Source organism: Ictalurus punctatus, chromosome 10, assembly GCF_001660625.3.
Source record: "Ictalurus punctatus breed USDA103 chromosome 10, Coco_2.0, whole genome shotgun sequence".
Lineage (NCBI taxonomy): Eukaryota > Metazoa > Chordata > Actinopteri > Siluriformes > Ictaluridae > Ictalurus > Ictalurus punctatus.
In genome coordinates, this window is record NC_030425.2 from 28676291 (window position 1) to 28697500 (window position 21210).

Sequence of the window (21210 nt, forward strand, 5' to 3'; positions counted from 1 at the left end):
TCCGAGTCAGATCTATTAGGTCAGATCTGAGTCTATCGCACTGATTCTGAGTCGGATCTCTGAGTCGGATCGCTGGAGGGACATGTAGAGGATCTCAGATCCTTCTCCATCCACGACATTTGAATCGGCGTCGTATTCTGTGCACATGGATTCATTTTGTGTCCCGAAACCATTTCAGCGTGGTTTAGGATGAAAGATTTGCCTCACAATCATGTTGGAATATTAATCTACGGTTACGTTTTAACCTCCTCAGAGAGGCAACCTGGTTTTGAGGGGAAAATTCCTGGCAACGTCTTCACTAGAGTCACAAAATCTCCCCAAGGTCATGTTCATCAAAGGAAATTTCTGGAAATGGAGAGTATTATATATTAAAAAAAAAAAAATTCTTGGCAAAGATGACAATTTGTGTGCATTTATTATTAAGTAAGTTTTTTGAATAATCTTCAGAAAGAAATCTGTGTTACTTTGTGACATCTTTGTGTTGATCCACGTTTTTAACTTTTCTTTATTCACATCACTATCACAAAAGCCTCAGCCGCTGAACTGTCACTAATTCTCAAATCAGAATGTGTCTTTAAACCTTCATAGACATTTTATGAATATATATAAGACCTCTGTGTATTTACACACATCAGAGCGTTAGTCGTGAGTCATTAACCTTTCCTCTTGAGCGAGGATGACAAATAACGGGAAGTCCCTTCTCTTCCCCGGCTCACATGCTAACGTGGGCCAAACGTTGAGAACTGCACACAGATCACACTTGTATAGTGGTGTGTATCTCAAACTGCAGAAGAAACACACGCACACACACACACACACACACACACACACACACACACACACACACACACACACACTATATATATATATATATACTGTGCTGTGAAAAAGTATTTGCCCCCATAGTTACTAGTTCCCCAAATCTATGAAAGTTCGTACATGATGGGGTTCAGCTGGACGAGACAAAACCAGACCTGATTACTGAAACCCTGTTCAATCACATCTACACTTACATACAACATTTTCACCACCATAAAAGTGGTTAAAAGATCTTACCCAGTAACACACCATGCCAAAGAAATTCCAGAAATGATGAAGAAGGTGAATGGAATAAGTCAGTCTGGGAAGGGTTACAAAGCTATTTCAAAGGCTCTGGGACTCCAAAGAACCACAGCGAGAGCCGTGATCTCCAAATGGAAAAACTCAGCACAGTAGTGAACCTTACCAGAAGTGTCCGACCTTCCAAAATTCCTCCAAGAGCACAGCGACGACTCATCCGGGAAGTCACACAAGAGCCAAGGACAACATCAAAGGACCTACAGGCCTCTCTGGCATCAATAAAGGTCAGTGTTCATGACTCCACTATCAGAAAGACACCGAGGGGAAACGGCTCCATGGAAGAGTGGCGAGGTGAAAACCACCGCTGACCCAGAAGAACATTAAAGCTCGTCTGAATTTCGCCAAAACACACCCTGATGAAACTTTTTGGGAGAATGTTCTGTGGACTGATGAGTGGAAAGTGGAACTGTTTGGAAGACAGGAGTCCCGTTACATCTGGCGTAAACCAAACACCGAATTCCACTAAAAGGTCATCATACCTACAGTCCAGCATGGTGGAGGAAGTGTGATGGTGTGGGGATGCTCTGCTGATCAGGGCCTGGGCAACGTGCAGTAATTGAGGGAAACATGAATTCTGTTCTCTACCAGAAAACCCTAAAGGACAATGTCCTTCAGTCCGTAAGATGAAACTCGAGTGTAACTGATGCAGCAAGACAACGATCCAATGTGTAGGAGTAAGTCCTAGTCCTAGAAGTAAGTGAAAGACTGATCTCCCGTTATCAGAAGCGTTTGGTTGCAGTTATTGCTGCTAAAGGTGGCACAACCAATTGGCAATTAGTTTTTCACATTGGTGATAGGTGTTGGATAACTTCAAAAAAAAAAAAAAAAAAAAACTGTTCTGTGTGTCAGGGCGCACGGTGGCTTGGTGGTTAGCATGCTCGCCTCACACCGCCAGGGTTGAGGGTTCGTTCCCGCCGCTGCCCTGTGTGCGCGGAGTTTGCATGTTCTTCCCGTGCTTCGGGGGTTTCCTCTCCAGTCCAAAGACATGACTTGTAGGCTGATTGGCGTGTCCGAAGTGTCCGTAGTGTATGAATGTGTGTGATTGTGCCCTGCAATGGATTAGCACGCCATCCAGGGTGTCCCTCTGTGCCCCGTGCCTCCTGGGATAGGCTCCGGGTTCCCCGTGACTCTGTAAAGATTCGTGCTACAGCGGTACTAAAAATAAAATGAATCACCTTTTGTGTGGTTTTTCTTCTGTTTAAAAGTACAATGTGAATATATTTTGCTATAAATTATAGATTATAAATGGATGTGAAAGTCCACCTATCAGACCTCACGTCCTGTTTTCATTGTTAAGTTTTCTTTACTACAGAATGATCACTTCCTGTAATTTGGTCACGAAGTCCTGTGAGCATGACTCCACTCAACTGACAGACTTCACCAGAACAATGACTCAACTATACGAGACAAAAGCTTTTTCCACACACACACACACACACACACACACACACACACACACACACATACAGGCACACACACGCACACACACACACACACACTCACATAACACACGCACACACACACACACACACACGGACATAACACACACACACATACACGCGCGCACACACACACACACGCACATAACACACACACACACACACACACACACACACACACACACATACAGGCACACGCACACACACACACACACACACTCACATAACACACGCACACACACACACACGGACATAACACACACACATACACGCGCACACACACACACACACGCACATAACACACACACACACACACACACACACACACATACAGGCACACGCACACACACACACACACACACACACACATACGCGCGCACACACACACACACACGCACATAACACATGCACACATACACACACACACACACACGCGCACACACACATAACACGCACACACACACTCATAAATAATTCATCTACTATATGACATCATACATTTGGCAAATTCCTCTGTTTAACAGTGCTGAGTGTGTGTGTGTGTGTGTGTGTGTGTGTGTGTGTGTGCGTGTGTGTGTGTGTGTGTGTGTGTAATTTTGTAATTGAGTGATCTCCCCAAGTCACTTAGGGACTGCAGTAAAAACCCTGTTGTGTAATTTTCCAGGGACTTGTTGCAACTTTCTTTTGGTTTTCTTTTCCACATTTGACCAACATTGACTTTCTCTTCCACTTGCTTTCATCTCTTTGCCAAATCTGTGTTGTCACTGATGTTCGGTTAAATCAAAGAGGGAAAAAAAAAAAAAAAAACACACGGTAAAGACAGTAAATTCGTCTCAGGTACAAATCAGCATCACTGAGATACTATACCGATTTGTACTGTACGTGCGTACAACGTGAAGTGAAATTTGATTTGGAAATGAGAAAAAAGCTCAATGCGTCGTATAAGTGAATTTACATAATACTTAAACACGTACAGAATATTTAAATCAGTTCCACAACATAGCTATGTAATATGAACACAGAGTTGTGTATTTGAGCTCAGTATTTATTTAAAGTTATTACTTTCAATGATTTTCAAATGCATTTAATCTGGGCTTGTTTAGAAACTATAGAGTGTATCGGTGTGTAGTTTTTGCGTCTCAGGGATTGTAACTATAGCTTAGTTGTAAGGCGTGTTGTAATCGAATTAATGAATGATGTTCACGTTTGAGGAAAACACCAGAAAGTGGTGTGTCAAAGCGCTGTACGATCGGGCAGAAATGCACAGAAAAAATATACAGTATACAATCCAGCCATCCATCTTCTACACCTTTATCCTTGAGGGTCACAGGGAACCTGGAGCCTATCCCAGGGAGCATGGGGTACAAGGCGGGGTACACCCTGGACAGGGTGCACAATCACATACACACTCATTCATACACTACGGACACGCCGATCAGCCTACCATGCATGTGTTTGGACTGGGGGAGGAAACCGGAGTACCCGGAGGAAACCCCCGCAGCACGGGGAGAACATGCATACTCCACACACAGGACCAAGGTGGGAATCAAACCCCCGAGGTTCCCCCGTCTCACACCCTGGAGGTGTGAGGCGAACGTCCTAACCACTAAGCCACCATGGCATGAAACCCAGCATAAACATCTGGATATAATCCATCAAATATTTGATAGCAAATGAAAATAATCGGGCGGGCGATACGACTACGTTCTTATTTCAGCATAACGATACGTTTTCTCGGGTAGGTCTACCGATAGTATTCAAGTAAGAAATACTACAGAGATTGAATAACGCAATAAAATGTCAAGTAAGTATGACACATACGGTGATTGTTATGAAATGTACTGATGTTATTCAGTCAGAGGAGTGAGTGAAGGATTTTCTCTGTGCGTTCAGGTGTGTGATGAACATTAATGACACACAGCAGCAGGTTTATTAGACCGCCGTCACTTTAAGACCTGATGCACAGATGCGATATGCCGTACCGACACGCCTCCGATTTCACCCCGACTGTTTACATTCGCCTGAGATGTACATGCATGCCTAAGACAGAACCGACTGTTTGCATGAATCCTATTTATTTGACCGTCCGAGCGTAATAAGCCAACTCAATTTCTGTTCTCGTACGAAGAGGCCGGAGAGACATTCTTCAACCGATTGTTATCGTGATTTTTACGTCGTTATTTATTTATTTTAATCTTCCTTTTCACACGGTCATAGAAAACGTCCGAGTCCAAAAACGCCAGAGTCTGTGTCGAGTCCGAGTACCGATTTACCAGAGTCGAGTACCACGTACGCATTACTTTACTTTCGCGCTACTGTCGCGACCTATCAAACCTACAAAAATACACTACGAAGTGAAACTCGTAGTACTTTCGGTGATTTTAGCGCGTGCTAAAATTTAGCAGCATGGGGCACAAGGCGGGTGTAAACCCCGGACGAGGTCATGCATGTGTTTGGACTGGGGGAGGAAACCGGAGAACCCTGAGGGAACCCCAGCAGCATGGGGAGAACACGCGAAGTCCGCACACACACACAGGGCAGAGACGGGAATGGAACCCCCGACCCTGGAGGTATGACGTGAACGTGCTAACCGCTAAGCCTCAATTTGTAACGCACGAAAGTGATGTCATTTTACCGACATCAGTAACAGTAATCAGTGATTACTTTACTGCGTTATCCGGAAAAAAGTCATTCGAATACGGCAACGCGTCACTCCGTTCATCCCGAGTCACACTAATGACACGGATGGCTTTGTGTCACGGCAGATTCCTCCTTAGATATGGACCCCATTATATTAATCCGTTCTGTTAACGCGGTAAATTCTGTGCTCAGATATCTGCTGAAATCCGATTGGTCAACGGAAGCCACGTTTTTCTTTTAGTGATTGCGCAACATGCAGAACGGATGGTTTTATGAGAATGTTGAGAACGTTCTAGCATCCTCTAGTGTCTGGACTCGCGCGGTCATTCCGTCACTTTACAACGACGTCGCCCTTCAGACAGGTCACGCTGACGTCATCTCAATCCCGGGAGCTGAAGATAAATAAATAAATGACGGGACAGACGTGTCTCTGAATCACCGAACACGGCAGACTTCAGTTAGAACTCGAACCGATTCAGAAATACCTCTGACGCTCATGTTCATAAGTTACTCATAAGCTCATAAATTCCTGGTTACACAACTGCACTATTTGACTCTATGGTACACATTTACAGAAGGGATTTATTTATTTATTTATTTATTTATTTATATATAATCGCACTATCCGGTGTCGCCCAGATGAGGACGGGTTCCCTTCCGAGTCCGGTTCCTCTCAAGGTTTCTTCCTCTTGTCGTCTCAGGGAGTTTTTCCCTCACCACCGTCGCCACCGTCTCGCACATCAGGGATAAATCCACACCTTTAAAATCCATATCCTGAACTTATATATTCATGTAAATCTGCTTTGTGACAATGTCCACTGTTAAAAGCGCTAAAGAATTCAAATGTAAATAAAATGTAATTGAAGCGTGAGGTTATAATTAGGGATAATTTGTTTTCCCTTGATCTGGTATAATTAACCAGCTACCTAATTATTTAACACACTAAACTATTACATTTTTTAGTACATGGCAAACATAATCATTTATTGGGGGTTTTTTTTGTTTGTTTGTTTGTTTTTTCTCAAACGCTGCAAACAGATTTTTGTCACAAATTATTTTATCCCATTAAACCTTCATACAAAATGTACACTGATTTATAGTGCACTTTAAAATAAATAAATATATATATATATATATATATATATATATATATATATATATATATAAATAATTTAATTCATTTGTTAAATAATATGTTGTACGTTATTAGTGATTTATATATATATAGAACAGCAAGCTGTTATATATATATATATATATATATATATATATATATATATATATATATATATATATATATATATATATATATAATTTACATAAATAAATAAATAAATAAATAATAGTCCACACTGTGCTGTAGGCAACAGCGGAGGATTTTAATGTGTAGAATGAAAACCAAACCATGCACTGTAAAAAAAAAAAAATGTAGTAAAATTAAAAATGGAATTTAGTCAACTTAATATATTAAGTGGCCTTTTTCCATTGGCTTTTTGGAGTTTTGTGAACTTCAATAGAAAAGTTCACTCAACAAATAAAAAAAGTAATTGTAAATTATAAAACGTAGTTAGGAACACTTAAGTTAAGTCCTCTGAACTTCTTTATTCTTCTTTGAGTCCTACTAAGTTGGACTCAACTAGCATTTAAGTTGGATGTACTCAATATTAGTACATTAAATAAATAAAACTGCATCCAAAATGAGAATAAAAGTAAAAAATTAACCCCCCCCCCCCCCCCCCCCCAAAAAAAAAAAAAAAAACCCCACAGCACTATCACACTTCAAAGGTTCAGTACATTTATTGTCTACAAACACACAGTATAAGCCTTATACACAAGCGGACCAATAAGATATCGCTGAAGCACACAGACCAACGTGTAATGATGATCAGAAGCCGTTAAAAGTGTTAGTTCACCCAAAAATGAACATTTACTGATCATGTACCCCAGGTCGTCCATGATTTGTAAGCCTGGGTCTTCATCGGAACACACGGGTCCATAAAATGTAAATGAATGGGTGCCAGAACTTCAGTCCAAACAGCAGATAAAGGCCGCATCAAAGTATTCCATGCAATTCCACCGTGTATATTAATGTGTCCTGAAGCCAAACGTTACATCTACGTAGAACAATGGAAAAATCTTTCAAACTTTTTTAGTCATAATTGTACGCAATTTGTATCGGAGCCTACAGAGGTCGCTGTTCCTTTCAAGTAACGCAGGTTCACTTGACACCCGGGATAACAAGTAAGCACCATTCTGAAAAGAATCGTTATAAATGTGATGAAAGTGCAACCTCGATGGGCTCCAGTAGAAACGTGTACAACCACTGACCGGAAGCTCAAAGCTCGATCGCCTGTGAAGGAAACGTGACGGCTTGCGGAAGTGACGTAAGCAGTAATGTGGTCGGTTGATAGTGCATACACTGTGTTGAACTCATCTGTGATTCCATATAAATAATTAAACGTTGAGCCGACTCGTCTAAATACGTCAGTGCAACTAGATCGGCTATTAAGCGGATCGACCGAGTAAAATAAGTTGAGCTTACTAAAGTCAAGAAATATTTTTTTACAGTGTGGTTCTGCTCTCCTAAATCGACACCCCCGCTGGTTCTGTGTCAGGAAACACGTCCAGTCTGTGATCAGGTTGCTGTGTGACAGTCTGGCGTAAAAACGACAAGAAGTTACGTTATAGCTACAATTAATTAGACCAGGCGTACTAGCTTACTGAATATGCAAATGAGTATGTGCTGTCAGTAAAATGTAAGGTCCGACATCTTTAAAGTAAAAAACTTTTTTTTATAGCTATAAAAGTCTTAACGTCTCAAAGTGGAACGCGAGAAACAGATGAACGATCAATAAAAACAACAACAACGACAACAAAACAAACCCACAGACGGCTTACGCGTACGAATAATGTCATCGGCTTTTATTTATCGCTGCGCACAACATAATAATCACCTCGATATCAATCACACACAAATACAAAAAAACAACAACAACAACAACAACAACTTTAAAAACGTATTTATTCGCTTAAAAAAAAAAATGCTCAGCTTCAGTGTAGGAAATTCTCCTGAACTTGAAATAATGACGTTCATAGCTTAAATATGAATATAATGATGAAAAGAGCTCGGATCGTTAAATATATTCACTCTACATTCACATCTTTCAAAAAATTTGCATAAAAAAAAAAAAAATAAATCAAGCAATAGAAAATCTAGCTCTTTATTTTCAAATCATAAATCTTCAGAAAGACTTGAATATAAGATGATAAATGATTACGTTTTTTTACTATGCACATTTTTTTTTTTTTTTTCTAATTGAGAATCGCAAACTGTCAGTTTCAAAGAGGAAAATGATACTCCACACATTTCCGCTAAAATCCAACGACACACCGTGAACTCGGGATCGGGTTCGAATGACCCGCTCGTTTACCGTTAGAAATACTTACAATCAAGCGTTGATGTTTACTTTATATGGCCTGTAAATCTGCATTTACGCCGTGATGACGACTCATCACACACTAACACTAACCTATTATAGTCGTGGATTAATGAAGCTTCGTCAGAGTGTGAGCTCTACTCCTGTAACGGCGCCAACACCGGGTCTCATTTCTCACCGTTGACTAAAGATGCGTCCCAACAGACCTCACAGTCCCTTCCAGATTTACAGTTCGCGCTTGTGCACCGATAAACGCCCGATCGGCTGCGATTACCAAGAGCGTTCACGGTTCACGTTCACAGTTACATTCGGCCACGCCCACGAAAGTTCGCAAAACGGCGAGCGGACGGTGAAAGAGCTCCTCCTAGATCTAACAACGCGGCTCAGCCCAGCCACTGCGGCTCGTCGGCTACCGTAAATAAAACCGCACGCGCTAACTCCTCCTCTTTTTACAGGGAGCCATTACTTTTATCCCGATTAAACGGCCGGTCTTATGTCTTCGTTTAATTTCGTCCCACGTTGGCATGTAAGTGAAATAATGTGACGTCACACGCAGATTTACACAAACTCAGGAGCGGAACGCAGGATACGATTATTTCATTTTTTTTATTTAGTTGAAAGTTTCTGTGAGTGAATTAGGAATAAATTTAAAGTTAATGTCCAGTGCAATAAACTATATATATATATATATATATATATATATATATATATATATAAAGGTCGTGTCGGGTTTATCCCCAGATTGTAACCAATAAATCATTTTATATTTTAATTATTTTTTTTTAATTTTTTTGTTTTTTTTATAAAATCTACCTTCCATTCTATCTAAAAATGGACACAGTATTTCTGAACAGTAGTCAGAGCGTCAGGAATAAAACTAAAGTGCTAACGACAGAATGAGATCACAAGGCGTGAGAAATGTTCAGGGTTTACACAGTCGAATACGCAGCTTAATGTCGAGGAAGCTTTTTTTTTTATTTTTTTTTTTATTTTTTGGGTCTGTTTTTTTTCCGTTCTTTCTTCAGTGCACCGCCACAGACCTGACCAGCAGGGTCTAATGCTGAACTATAAATCTTTATAAACGCCCGTCTCGGAGAACTGCTTCTAAAAGGACACCTCGACACACTCCTAGCTTTTTATATGAGAGTCACTTGTTCAGGAGGTCACTCCTGGTTGTTCTCCTGAGCTTGCAGCATGTGCTGTCGTGTGGATCCGGTGCTGCTGAAGTCGGAACTGGACCGAGAGCTCTTCTGTATCCACTCCAGGGCGAAGAACCGCAGCATGAGGAAAAATCCTGGACAGATTCATTTCCATGAAAATCATACAGCGCTCTAACCGATCCATAACAGTTCACTTCGAGAGATTTCTTTCAGAAGGTACCGTTCTATTACAAATCCTACAGTATTTGAATCGATTTAATCGTTTCCACTTATATCACAGGATATTTCTCTACGTTTTAATCCGTCAACTTGATTAAAAACTTCTACTGATTTCATCGATTGATTACCGTTGAGTGCTGTGTTGGCAGTTACACCACGTGATGATCCGTTTCATATTTTAACATGATATGACGAATCATACAGCCCTCCTTCGTGAATTAATCCGATTCAAAATGTATCTCATAATTTACCATCGATTCCCGAAAATAGTCGGGCTGGGCTGAACGAAGGCTTTCAGACCTGCACTAAACTCCAGGGGTTCAACAGCTTATAAAGTAAACACACAGCAGGAACTTTCGGTCCTGATATCATCTCTACAGGAAATTTCTGCCACATAAACACTGGCGCCGCCCTTAAAACCGCTCGGTACGGCGAACGGGAAACCAGAAACTCACCCTGTAACGAGTTAATGATGCAGAAGAGGAAGAGGACGGTTTCTGAGGCTTCAGACGTGAAGAATGCGAGAGCCCAGGTGGAACCGAACAGACAGCTGAGACCCCAGATGCTGAGGAAGGCCACGCGGTTCCTCTTCCACTCGTCCCGGTGACGGATCTTCCTGAACACCAGGAGAAGCATGACCAGGCCAGAGCTCACCACCGCCACCAGCAGGCCCATGTTGATGATGAAGTGAGCCATCAGAGCCGAGCGAGAGTCCGTCATCCAGCACCTGAACCCACACCCCACATTATTATTATTATTATTATTATTATTATTATTATTATTATTATCGAGAATCCAAATAATCCACGTACGCGCAGACCGTGAAATGATTTTTATGCCTTACATGCGATACGGAGTTTCGAGAACATCGTCGGACTTCACCGTCCTCTGGCCATAAATGTCTCCGACGGATCCCAGAAAAAGAACCGGCAGAGCTGGAACACCTGGAACGGACGCGGAGATGACAAGATTCCAAATCAAGGACGTTCTTTCATCATAGCTCATACGGCAGGATCAGATTTCTCCACAATACACAAACAAAAACAAGGCTCATTTCGTTTGTAGTTATTAATTATTCATAAACCTCACGTGCCGCCCTGATGTAAAATTACAGAGTTCACAATGCGGAGGACAAAAAGCATTTTAGTCTTATTTATCTATTCGTTGATTCGTATTTTCATACGTCTTCATACGATTCACCTTTCTGAAACTTAAGTATTGGTTGAAAAAATCCAAGGAAAGCCTAAATTCATATAAACCCAAAAGGGAGGGGGGGGAGGGGGGGTTAGTTTTTCTACTGCTTGGATTGTTACCTTCATTTTTCATTTTGAAAAACTCCAAGCTGGTATTTTCAAAAATCCTGCGTCTAAATTCAACTAAATTTGAAAACGTTTGCCTTAAAAAACTCTAAGGGTTGCTCCAGAATTTCTCGCTGTTGAAACTTTCACACACCTTGCTCTGAGAATTAGCGGGTAAACGTACCGAATCCCAGCAGGTACCAGATCCATGGCTTTGGTGACGGATTAAACACCATGTACATCATCCAGAAGGTGTGAATCACTTCCACAGCCATCCAGCAGAGGACGCTGAGGAGCGTGTAGTGCAGCAGGCCGCCGATGAAGCGACACACGCTGTCGGATGCGGCGTTGGCCACGGTGCCGGTGAGGATGAAGAGAACGAGGAGGAAGAACATAGCCACGACCAGACCACGATGCACCAGACTCGACTGGTTCTTCAATTTCCTGAAAAAACAAACCAAAATCCGAAGTGTTTATTCGGTTCTTCTAACACCTTCTACAACCCGTTTCACAACAGCGCACAGACGTCACGTTACGGCTATACCGTCAGAATGACCTCTGACCTCTGTCGGCAGAGTGATACGAAGAGAACGGCACAGCTGGTGATGGATATGGCGCAGCACACCGCTGTAATGAAGGTGAGAGCCTCCAGGTGGCGCACATTCCTCGTAGGGTTCAGATCCTACAGCAGAAGACGGAGATATAACCGACATTAAAGATTTCTCTCCTGACAAATGCCCTTTAAAATCCAAGGTAATGAAAGTACATTTATTTGAGGTCGGCAAGGTGTAGTACAGTCACTCCGTAATTATTGGCACCCTTCAAAAGAATGGGCAAAAACTATTCTATGAAATAAACATTACACACCCCGAAAAAACAGTTCTTTTATAGAACACTATTGATTTATTTATTTATTTATTTATTTTGCTTTAAAAATACTAATACTATACTAATTTAGAAATACATGTATAATAATGTAATTTTGTTAGTCAATAATTGAATAGCTGAATCGATGTACGCAGGCTGTCCAGCCCCTGACGCGGCAAAGCGACCTCAAACCATAACATTTCCACCGCCGTGCCTCACAGTTGGTATGAAGCGAGCGGTTTTTCAGATGACGCACTGTCTTGCAAGTCTTGCAAATGCTTTTTCCTGGCATGCCTCCCACGCCTCTTTAGATCTTGGCATGATGACCACACACCTCAATAACAAACGGAACACTAGACACTAGATAAGAGAGGGGTATAAATAAGACCGGTTCACCCTGCACTCCCTAAGCAGGTTCTGATTACTGGCACTCAATCTTCAACACCTGAGTACAATTTTATGCAATTTGAAGGTGTGATAAATGTCGGGGTGTACTTACTTTTTCCATGTGACTGTTTCGAAGAGGATCGAATATGTCAAAAAAACCCAACAATTTCCATGGGGTGTACTTATTTTTCACATGACCGTATCTGTAGTGGGCAAAGTTCACCCAGTTTTATTTATCAGGCCTAAATAACAACTGTGCGGTCTTCAGATTACAGATTTCAACATGTAGTCATTTTTTCCCCTAAAACTAAACCACTATTCAGAAACCAGCTGGGAAGAAATAAGTGCACCCTGTAATTCAGCACCTTTAGCAACAACAAAAGTCTTTCAGAAACGTCGCTCCACTCTTCTTTACATCATTGCTTCAGTTCATTGCTGTTTTGAGGGCATTAGTTTATGCACAGCTCTCTTAAAATGTACGTCTGGGGGGGTTTTCTTTATATCTCTGAGCGTTCTGACTTTGAACTGAATTTGCAGGGATGTTCACTCCTGGAAAGATTGGCACCTGGCTCGAAGGCTCTCCGTTCGTAAACAACCCTTCTCGCAGCAGAACGGTGAATTTCAAATTGTTTGGAGACGGCCTTATGACCCTTCCCGGATCGATGAGCGGCAACGATTGCTTCTCCGCCCATTCCTAACAATTCTCCTACCTAATAATTCATTAGATACAACACCCGGCTGCTGATTTCTCTCTTAATGATTGTGGAAGTAGGAAGGGTGTACTTATTTTTCTCCGCAGTCAAACACTGCGGCGTACACCGGAGAAGAAAACGTCGTGAGAGTATGTGCACGCATCTCCGACATTAGCGGAAGCCTCTCGGTGGAGTGCCAATAATTTAGAAACCGGTATTTCATTTAATTTATTCGAAAACAAACAAACAAGTGAATATAACAACAACAGCTGTCCATCTTGCTCATTAATACAGGTCATTTTTTGTTTGTTTTTCCACTCATTTTTTATGCTGGGGCGCCGATAATTTTGTAGCTGTCTGTACGTGCCTGAAATCATCTGAAATTCCATCTGAACTCGTCACTCACCACAAGAATAGCGAAGTACGTGAGGTGATTACAGCAGCATTCTGTCTCGTCTGCGCCGAACGGAAGCGTTATGCAACCCGTCTCCCTCCACACGACCTCGTTATCTACACGGCAGAGAAACGGGTCACAGACACGTCACGTCTCGTCTGATATCTCACACACACGTGCGCGCGCACGCGCACGATTTTCTCCAGACCTAGACTAGACTCCGAGGAGGTTTTTACCTTTTCTTGTATCCCAGGAAACACATTTTCTCCTCTGTGTTTTCTGTAAAAAAAAAGAACAAAAGAAAAAAGAGCCAGAAATGTCACGACAGTAAACAACAGGAAACACTTAAAAACACCTGCACTGGCCCCAAAAAAGTATCCATACATTTAAGGCGCACGTATTAATGTAAGAATTTCACTGCATTACAAAACAACATGTCAAACCAAGTGGCGTTTGTTTTTGGAGAAAGACGCCATTAGCACGCTTTTCAAACATATCGATCGTTACGTTTAAAAATATAAGAATGACGGATGTTCAAAATGAGATAAATAACAGATCTGGACACTGAATAGTGGCTTGGTTAAATATCACAGTGACGGTGTTTTAGTATTTAGCTTGCCATCGTTTGTTTTGCAGAACTTCTTCAGAGCATCTGGGCATCAGTTTCTGTAACGGTTACTGTGGAAGTTTCCTCCAACTTTCAGTTCACACAGTGCACTCAGTTCTTCTTCACTGCATCTCAGGGATGCTCGACAGAGTTTAGTTTCTAAAGGCAGCTGGTGCTTTGGATCGTTATCCTGCTGAGAAATCCACTTTGCTCTTTGCTGATTTCTGCAAGTTTGGATCCAGAATGTCTCTGTACACTTCTGAGTTCATGATGCCATCGATGAACACAAGCTCGGAAACAGCCGGAAGGTGTTGGTGTAGGAGAAACAGCCACAGCTTCCTACCTTGTTGTGAAAGTAATCCTGCTCCTGACTTTCTCCATACAAACGCTCTACCATCAGATCCGTGCGAGTTCTCCATACATACAGTCTACCATCAGATCCGTGCGAGTTCTCCATACAAACACTCTACCATCAGATCCGTGCGAGTTCTCCATACAGTCTACCATCAGATCCGTGCGAGTTCTCCATACAAACGCTCTACCATCAGATCCGTGCGAGTTCTCCATACAAACGCTCTACCATCAGATCCGTGCGAGTTCTCCATACAGTCTACCATCAGATCCGTGCGAGTTCTCCATACAAACACTCTACCATCAGATCCGTGCGAGTTCTCCATACAAACGCTCTACCATCAGATCCGTGCGAGTTCTCCATACAAACGCTCTACCATCAGATCCGTGCGAGTTCTCCATACAGTCTACCATCAGATCCGTACAAGTTCTCCATACATACAGTCTAACATCAGATCCGTGCGAGTTCTCCATACAAACGCTCTACCATCAGATCCGTGCGAGTTCTCCATACAAACGCTCTACCATCAGATCCGTGCGAGTTCTCCATACAGTCTACCATCAGATCCGTGCGAGTTCTCCATACAAACACTCTACCATCAGATCCGTGCGAGTTCTCCATACAAACGCTCTACCATCAGATCCGTGCGAGTTCTCCATACAAACGCTCTACCATCAGATCCGTGCGAGTTCTCCATACATACAGTCTACCATCAGATCCGTGCGAGTTCTCCATACAAACAGTCTACCATCAGATCCGTACAAGTTCTCCATACATACAGTCTAACATCAGATCCGTGCGAGTTCTCCATACAAACGCTCTACCATCAGATCCGTGCGAGTTCTCCATACAAACGCTCTACCATCAGATCCGTGCGAGTTCTCCATACAAACGCTCTACCATCAGATCCGTGCGAGTTCTCCATACAAACGCTCTACCATCAGATCCGTGCGAGTTCTCCATACATACAGTCTACCATCAGATCCGTACAAGTTCTCCATACAGTCTACCATCAGATCCGTACAAGTTCTCCATACATACAGTCTACCATCAGATCCGTACAAGTTCTCCATACATACAGTCTAACATCAGATCCGTGCGAGTTCTCCATACAAACGCTCTACCATCAGATCCGTGCGAGTTCTCCATACATACAGTCTACCATCAGATCCGTGCGAGTTCTCCATACATACAGTCTACCATCAGATCCGTGCGAGTTCTCCATACAGTCTACCATCAGATCCGTGCGAGTTCTCCATACAGTCTACCATCAGATCCGTACAAGTTCTCCATACATACAGTCTAACATCAGATCCGTGCGAGTTCTCCATACAAACGCTCTACCATCAGATCCGTGCGAGTTCTCCATACAAACGCTCTACCATCAGATCCGTGCGAGTTCTCCATACAGTCTACCATCAGATCCGTGCGAGTTCTCCATACAAACACTCTACCATCAGATCCGTGCGAGTTCTCCATACAAACGCTCTACCATCAGATCCGTGCGAGTTCTCCATACAAACGCTCTACCATCAGATCCGTGCGAGTTCTCCATACATACAGTCTACCATCAGATCCGTGCGAGTTCTCCATACAAACAGTCTACCATCAGATCCGTACAAGTTCTCCATACATACAGTCTAACATCAGATCCGTGCGAGTTCTCCATACAAACGCTCTACCATCAGATCCGTGCGAGTTCTCCATACAAACGCTCTACCATCAGATCCGTGCGAGTTCTCCATACAAACGCTCTACCATCAGATCCGTGCGAGTTCTCCATACATACAGTCTACCATCAGATCCGTACAAGTTCTCCATACAGTCTACCATCAGATCCGTACAAGTTCTCCATACATACAGTCTACCATCAGATCCGTACAAGTTCTCCATACATACAGTCTAACATCAGATCCGTGCGAGTTCTCCATACAAACGCTCTACCATCAGATCCGTGCGAGTTCTCCATACAAACGCTCTACCATCAGATCCGTACAAGTTCTCCATACATACAGTCTACCATCAGATCCGTGCGAGTTCTCCATACAGTCTACCATCAGATCCGTGCGAGTTCTCCATACAGTCTACCATCAGATCCGTACAAGTTCTCCATACATACAGTCTACCATCAGATCCGTGCGAGTTCTCCATACAAACGCTCTACCATCAGATCCGTGCGAGTTCTCCATACAAACGCTCTACCATCAGATCCGTACAAGTTCTCCATACAGTCTACCATCAGATCCGTGCGAGTTCTCCATACAAATGCAAGTTCCATTTGGATCCATCTGAAGATGAGACCATTCTCCAGAAGCTGCTGTCTTTCTGTGCATGTTCTTTTGCAAATTTCATCCTTCTCGTTCTTGAGGTTGATCAACGGTTTCCGCTGTATCACTCTCCATCTGTACTCATGATCCTGTTTTGAATAGTTTTTGCTCTAGTTGCCTGTGGTTGATGTCTGATGCAAAGTCTTTCTTGATTCTACACAGTAACCACACGGTTTAGTTCCTCACACCAACCCAGGCTTCACTTTTATCTCCTTGCGCTTGGTTTGAAACTCAAACGTTTTTGTAAGTGTAGAAATACTTTTTGAGGTCACTGTTGATTAAAAAAAAAAAAAAAAAAAAAAAAAAACCCGATATAAAATCAGCTCTGTTTCTTTCTTTTGTCTGTCTTCTGTCATTTCTCACGTTCCTCGTTCTTCACCTCCACACGCACTCGAGTGCTCTTTCACTCTGACTGTTTAAAGGGAAAGAGAAATAACACGACGCCTCTGCTTATCAACGTGTCATAACCACTTCAGTGTGGCGTTGTGTTCGGACGTGTTTGCCGTGGAGTGGCAATGTTTGCACTGTCATGTGACTTAAACACAAACACACACACACACACACACACACACACACATACACACTCACCGCGAGTCCCGGGTGATGAAACTTGATTCTGACGGGCTCCGGGAGGTTCGTGATGATCTCGTTTTCCACCGAAATCCCAACAACGTCTTCTAAAATCCCGCGAGAACTTTTCTGCACGCAGACACACGTCACAGACGAAACCGTTTATCTCGTATTCGATCCCCGCCACCTGAATACCGACCCGCATTCACCACGCAAACGCCTCCGAGGACGTTCGTCTTTATAATAACACACTGTAAAAACCCGGATAAGTTCAATTTAACTCCGAAGACCCGAGGGAACGAATCACCTCGGAATTTTTACGTCGCTAAATCAGTTTCTTTGAGCCAGACGCGCTTAAATATAACAAAAATTGAACTCAAAGTCTGTCATTTAAAAACGAGTTCTTGTCATATTTAAGCGTAGCTGGCTCAAAGAAACTGCTTTATCGGCGTAGAAATTCCGAATTCATTCGTTTCCTCGAATTTTCTGGAGTTAAACGAGCTTTCACCGTGTATATGTTCGTTTCATTTTACCCATTTTATTATCGTTTCTTTTAATCGATCACCTCATTCTTATTATGACGTTTCTCTTTGTGTTTTCTTGCATCGGGTCTTAAAAATGTGATTCCCCTGAACCAGATTCTTACCGTCAAATAAATAAAACAAGGAGCTGAGTTTCCTACTGAATTTCACTGTTTTTCAGCTGGATATTTAAAGCAAAATGTCCACTTCAAAAAAAACAACAAAAAAAAAAAAGCGCATTCGAATATGTGTTACATTTAAAGATGTCTCCTCAAACGTTTACATCATTTTAAACGGACGCACCTTCTACTCGTAGAATGTGAAATAAATAAAGACGGCTTATTCATACACAAGACTCCAGATGACCCTGACTTCATCGGTAATATAATTTATTGGTGTGAGAAACACAGAAAGACTGTACCTGGAAAAACGTGCTGTTCTTGTAGAAGCTACACACCACCTTGGATTTCCGTCTCTTGGCGGGTTTGAGGCAGGTGGGTAAGTGCACTGACGGGATCCTCTCTGATGATACACCCCTCGGAGCCTGGAGCGTCAGATCGATATTGACATTACGTATACGGTCGGGTCCATCGACGTCTGGGTTACTTTAGTGGTGTAGCACTGTATACCGGAGTTATGAGTTAAACGATCAAAACCGCAGACTTTCAGCTTTCTTTTTTTTTTTTTTGGGGTGGGGGGGTGGGGGGTTTCACGTCCCAATGAGCTGAATGGTGTAAGAGTTACAGCACTTTAAAAAAAAAAAAATAAATAAAGTGGTCACTTCTATTTTTTTTTTAACGGACCAAAAGTAATTGGACAAGCTAGCATCATAAATGATATTGTCATTACAATGCTCGGTTGCAAATGCTTTGATCCAAGATCCTCCCGAATCTTGTGAAGAATCTTCCCCGGTGATTCAATTCAGTTCAATTCAATTTTATTTGTGTAGCGCTTTTTACAATAGACATTGTCTCAAAGCAGCTTTACAGGAATATCAACATGGTATACAGATATGATGTTCTGTCAGGTCTTTTACTGCAGCCGTCTTCCGTCCCTGCCTGCTCTCGGGGTGTCCTTCCTTCGGTTTTACCTTCAGCGGGTGAAATGCCGCTCAGCTGGATCAGGGTCGGGTGATTGACTCGTCCCGTGCAGGACATTCCACTTCGTTGCCTTCAAAAAAAATAAATAAATAAAAAAAACCCTCTTGGGCTGCTTTTGAAGTTCAGGTCATTGTCCACCTGCGGTGTGAAGCTCCGTACGGTGGGTTCTGAAGCATCCGTCTGAATGTGAACGGATAATATGGCCCTGTACACTCTCATCACATCATCGACGAAGACGAGAGAACCAGGTGACGAGGTGGGACGCTTCGGATCACGGGCGGTTCCTTCCCTCCTCCATACTCTCCTCTTCCCATCATTCGAGTACAGGTTGATCTTTGCCTCATCTCTCCAGTCGTACGGGATTCTTTTTTTTTTCAATGTTTCCGGTCTTCCTGTTTTTGAAAATGACCAATAGTGTACATCTTGTAGTCAACCCTCTGTATTTACTCTGATGAGGTTTTCTCACGATAGTTCACTCTGACACAGGTATACCTACCTCCTGGAGGATGTCCCTCATCTGGCCAGTTGTTCCGAAGGGCTTTTACATCACCAGGGTGAGAACTATTCTGTCATCCACCACAGCTGTAATCTGTGGTCTTCTGGGTATTTTGGCGTCCCCGAGCTCACCGGTGACTTCTTTCTTTTTTTTTACGAATGTAACAAATAGTCGATTTGGCCACACCTGACGTTTCTATGATCTCTCTGATGGGTTTGTTTTGATATTTCACCCTAACGACGGTTTGCTCCACCGGCAGGGACAGCTGCACTTATATGTGAAATCGTAGGGACGTAACACACCCCCGACCGTGGAACAGCTTACTTTCGGTCTCTTAAAAAGGGGAGGGGCTACACATTAAAAGTGCTGTAATTCCTACACTGTTCAACTGACCTGGATTAAAGCTGAAAGTCTTCGTAGCCCGTCATCGTCATTTCATTTCACCCCCCCATACGGAGCGGTACACGCGCTTCGTCAGTGTGCGAACGTTTATGGAGCTGGCTGTACGCGCAGCAACGCTGTGCAGACGAATTCAGAAGAAAGGGGCGGAGCTGCTTACCGGCAGAGTGATGTTATCTCCTGCGAAATCTTCCGTCATCTCGATCACGGTGCCCTGAACGCACGGCAGATCCACATACCCGACCTCGGTCGACCTCATCATGACCTCCTCTACCCTATACACACACACACACACACACACACACACACATTTATTATTAATACTATTATAAACAGACGCATTATTTAAAAGAAATGCCACGCGATCGTCAGGACAGCGTGCTCATCGGGTATTTTTCAACAATCTCATATCTTTCGTTGCGTTTTCGATCCTAAATGATGCTCGGTGTCGAGTTTTTATCATAGAATTAGAAAATACATCAAACAGGGGTAACTAGCATCGTAATGTAATGGCATGAGGAGATTAAGATCTTTGTAATGGTTGACTTTTTTTTTTTTTTTTTTTATGAATAATTTACTTTCTACATCTACAACAGATCATTTATAAACTATTATTTAAAAAATCCTCCGTAGACCCTGTTAGGAAATAATCCTGCGTGTCTTTCCGTGGCTGTTTTTCAAGTTTACACACGCAAACCTTTAATGGATCGGCGCCTGGATACTGCGTTACTCTGAATGATATATCCATAGGGGCGGTGGTGGAGTGGCGGTCGCCGATCGGAAGGTCGGGGGTTCGAGTCCCAGCGCCGCCAAGCTGCCGCCGTTGGGCCCCTGAGCAAGGCCCTTAACCCTCTCCCCTCCAGGGGGCGCTGTATCACGGTTTAACCAGCGCTCCGACCCCAACTTGGGGTATGCGAAGAAAAACGGATTTCACCGCTCTGTAGCGTACATGTGATTAATAAAGCCTCATTAAATCCGGCCCGAATATTTACAGGAAACGTTTGTAAGGCTCCGTGGGATTTTCTCTTTTTTTTTTTGTGCACTTGTTCTTTTTTTATAAGTACGCACTGTGCTACACGTAACCCCAAAACACGATTTATAGTTTCCTGGAACGTGCTTCTGTTCTTCCTGTTTGTGAAGGAACTGTTCGCTGTTCACAGAGAACACTTTCCTGCATCGTATTTCT

At 42.7% G+C, this 21210-nt stretch overlaps 1 protein-coding gene across 1 annotated transcript in view; it reads right to left on the reverse strand.

Annotated features, from left to right (window-relative positions):
• Window positions 1-8203: 8203 nt before the first annotated feature.
• The window catches only part of LOC108271063 (adhesion G-protein coupled receptor G5), a 27775-nt gene continuing 14768 nt past the window's right edge, over window positions 8204-21210 (reverse strand). Inside the window, exons 5-14 of the mRNA XM_017478294.3 lie at window positions 20185-20299; window positions 18451-18573; window positions 17527-17637; window positions 13889-13931; window positions 13665-13768; window positions 11876-11994; window positions 11497-11756; window positions 10859-10958; window positions 10470-10741; window positions 8204-9929 (exon numbers count right to left, since the gene is read on the reverse strand). Coding sequence (XP_017333783.1) covers window positions 9799-9929; window positions 10470-10741; window positions 10859-10958; window positions 11497-11756; window positions 11876-11994; window positions 13665-13768; window positions 13889-13931; window positions 17527-17637; window positions 18451-18573; window positions 20185-20299 — 1378 coding nt within the window. The 3' untranslated portion in view covers window positions 8204-9798. The remainder of the gene's footprint in view (window positions 9930-10469; window positions 10742-10858; window positions 10959-11496; window positions 11757-11875; window positions 11995-13664; window positions 13769-13888; window positions 13932-17526; window positions 17638-18450; window positions 18574-20184; window positions 20300-21210) is intronic.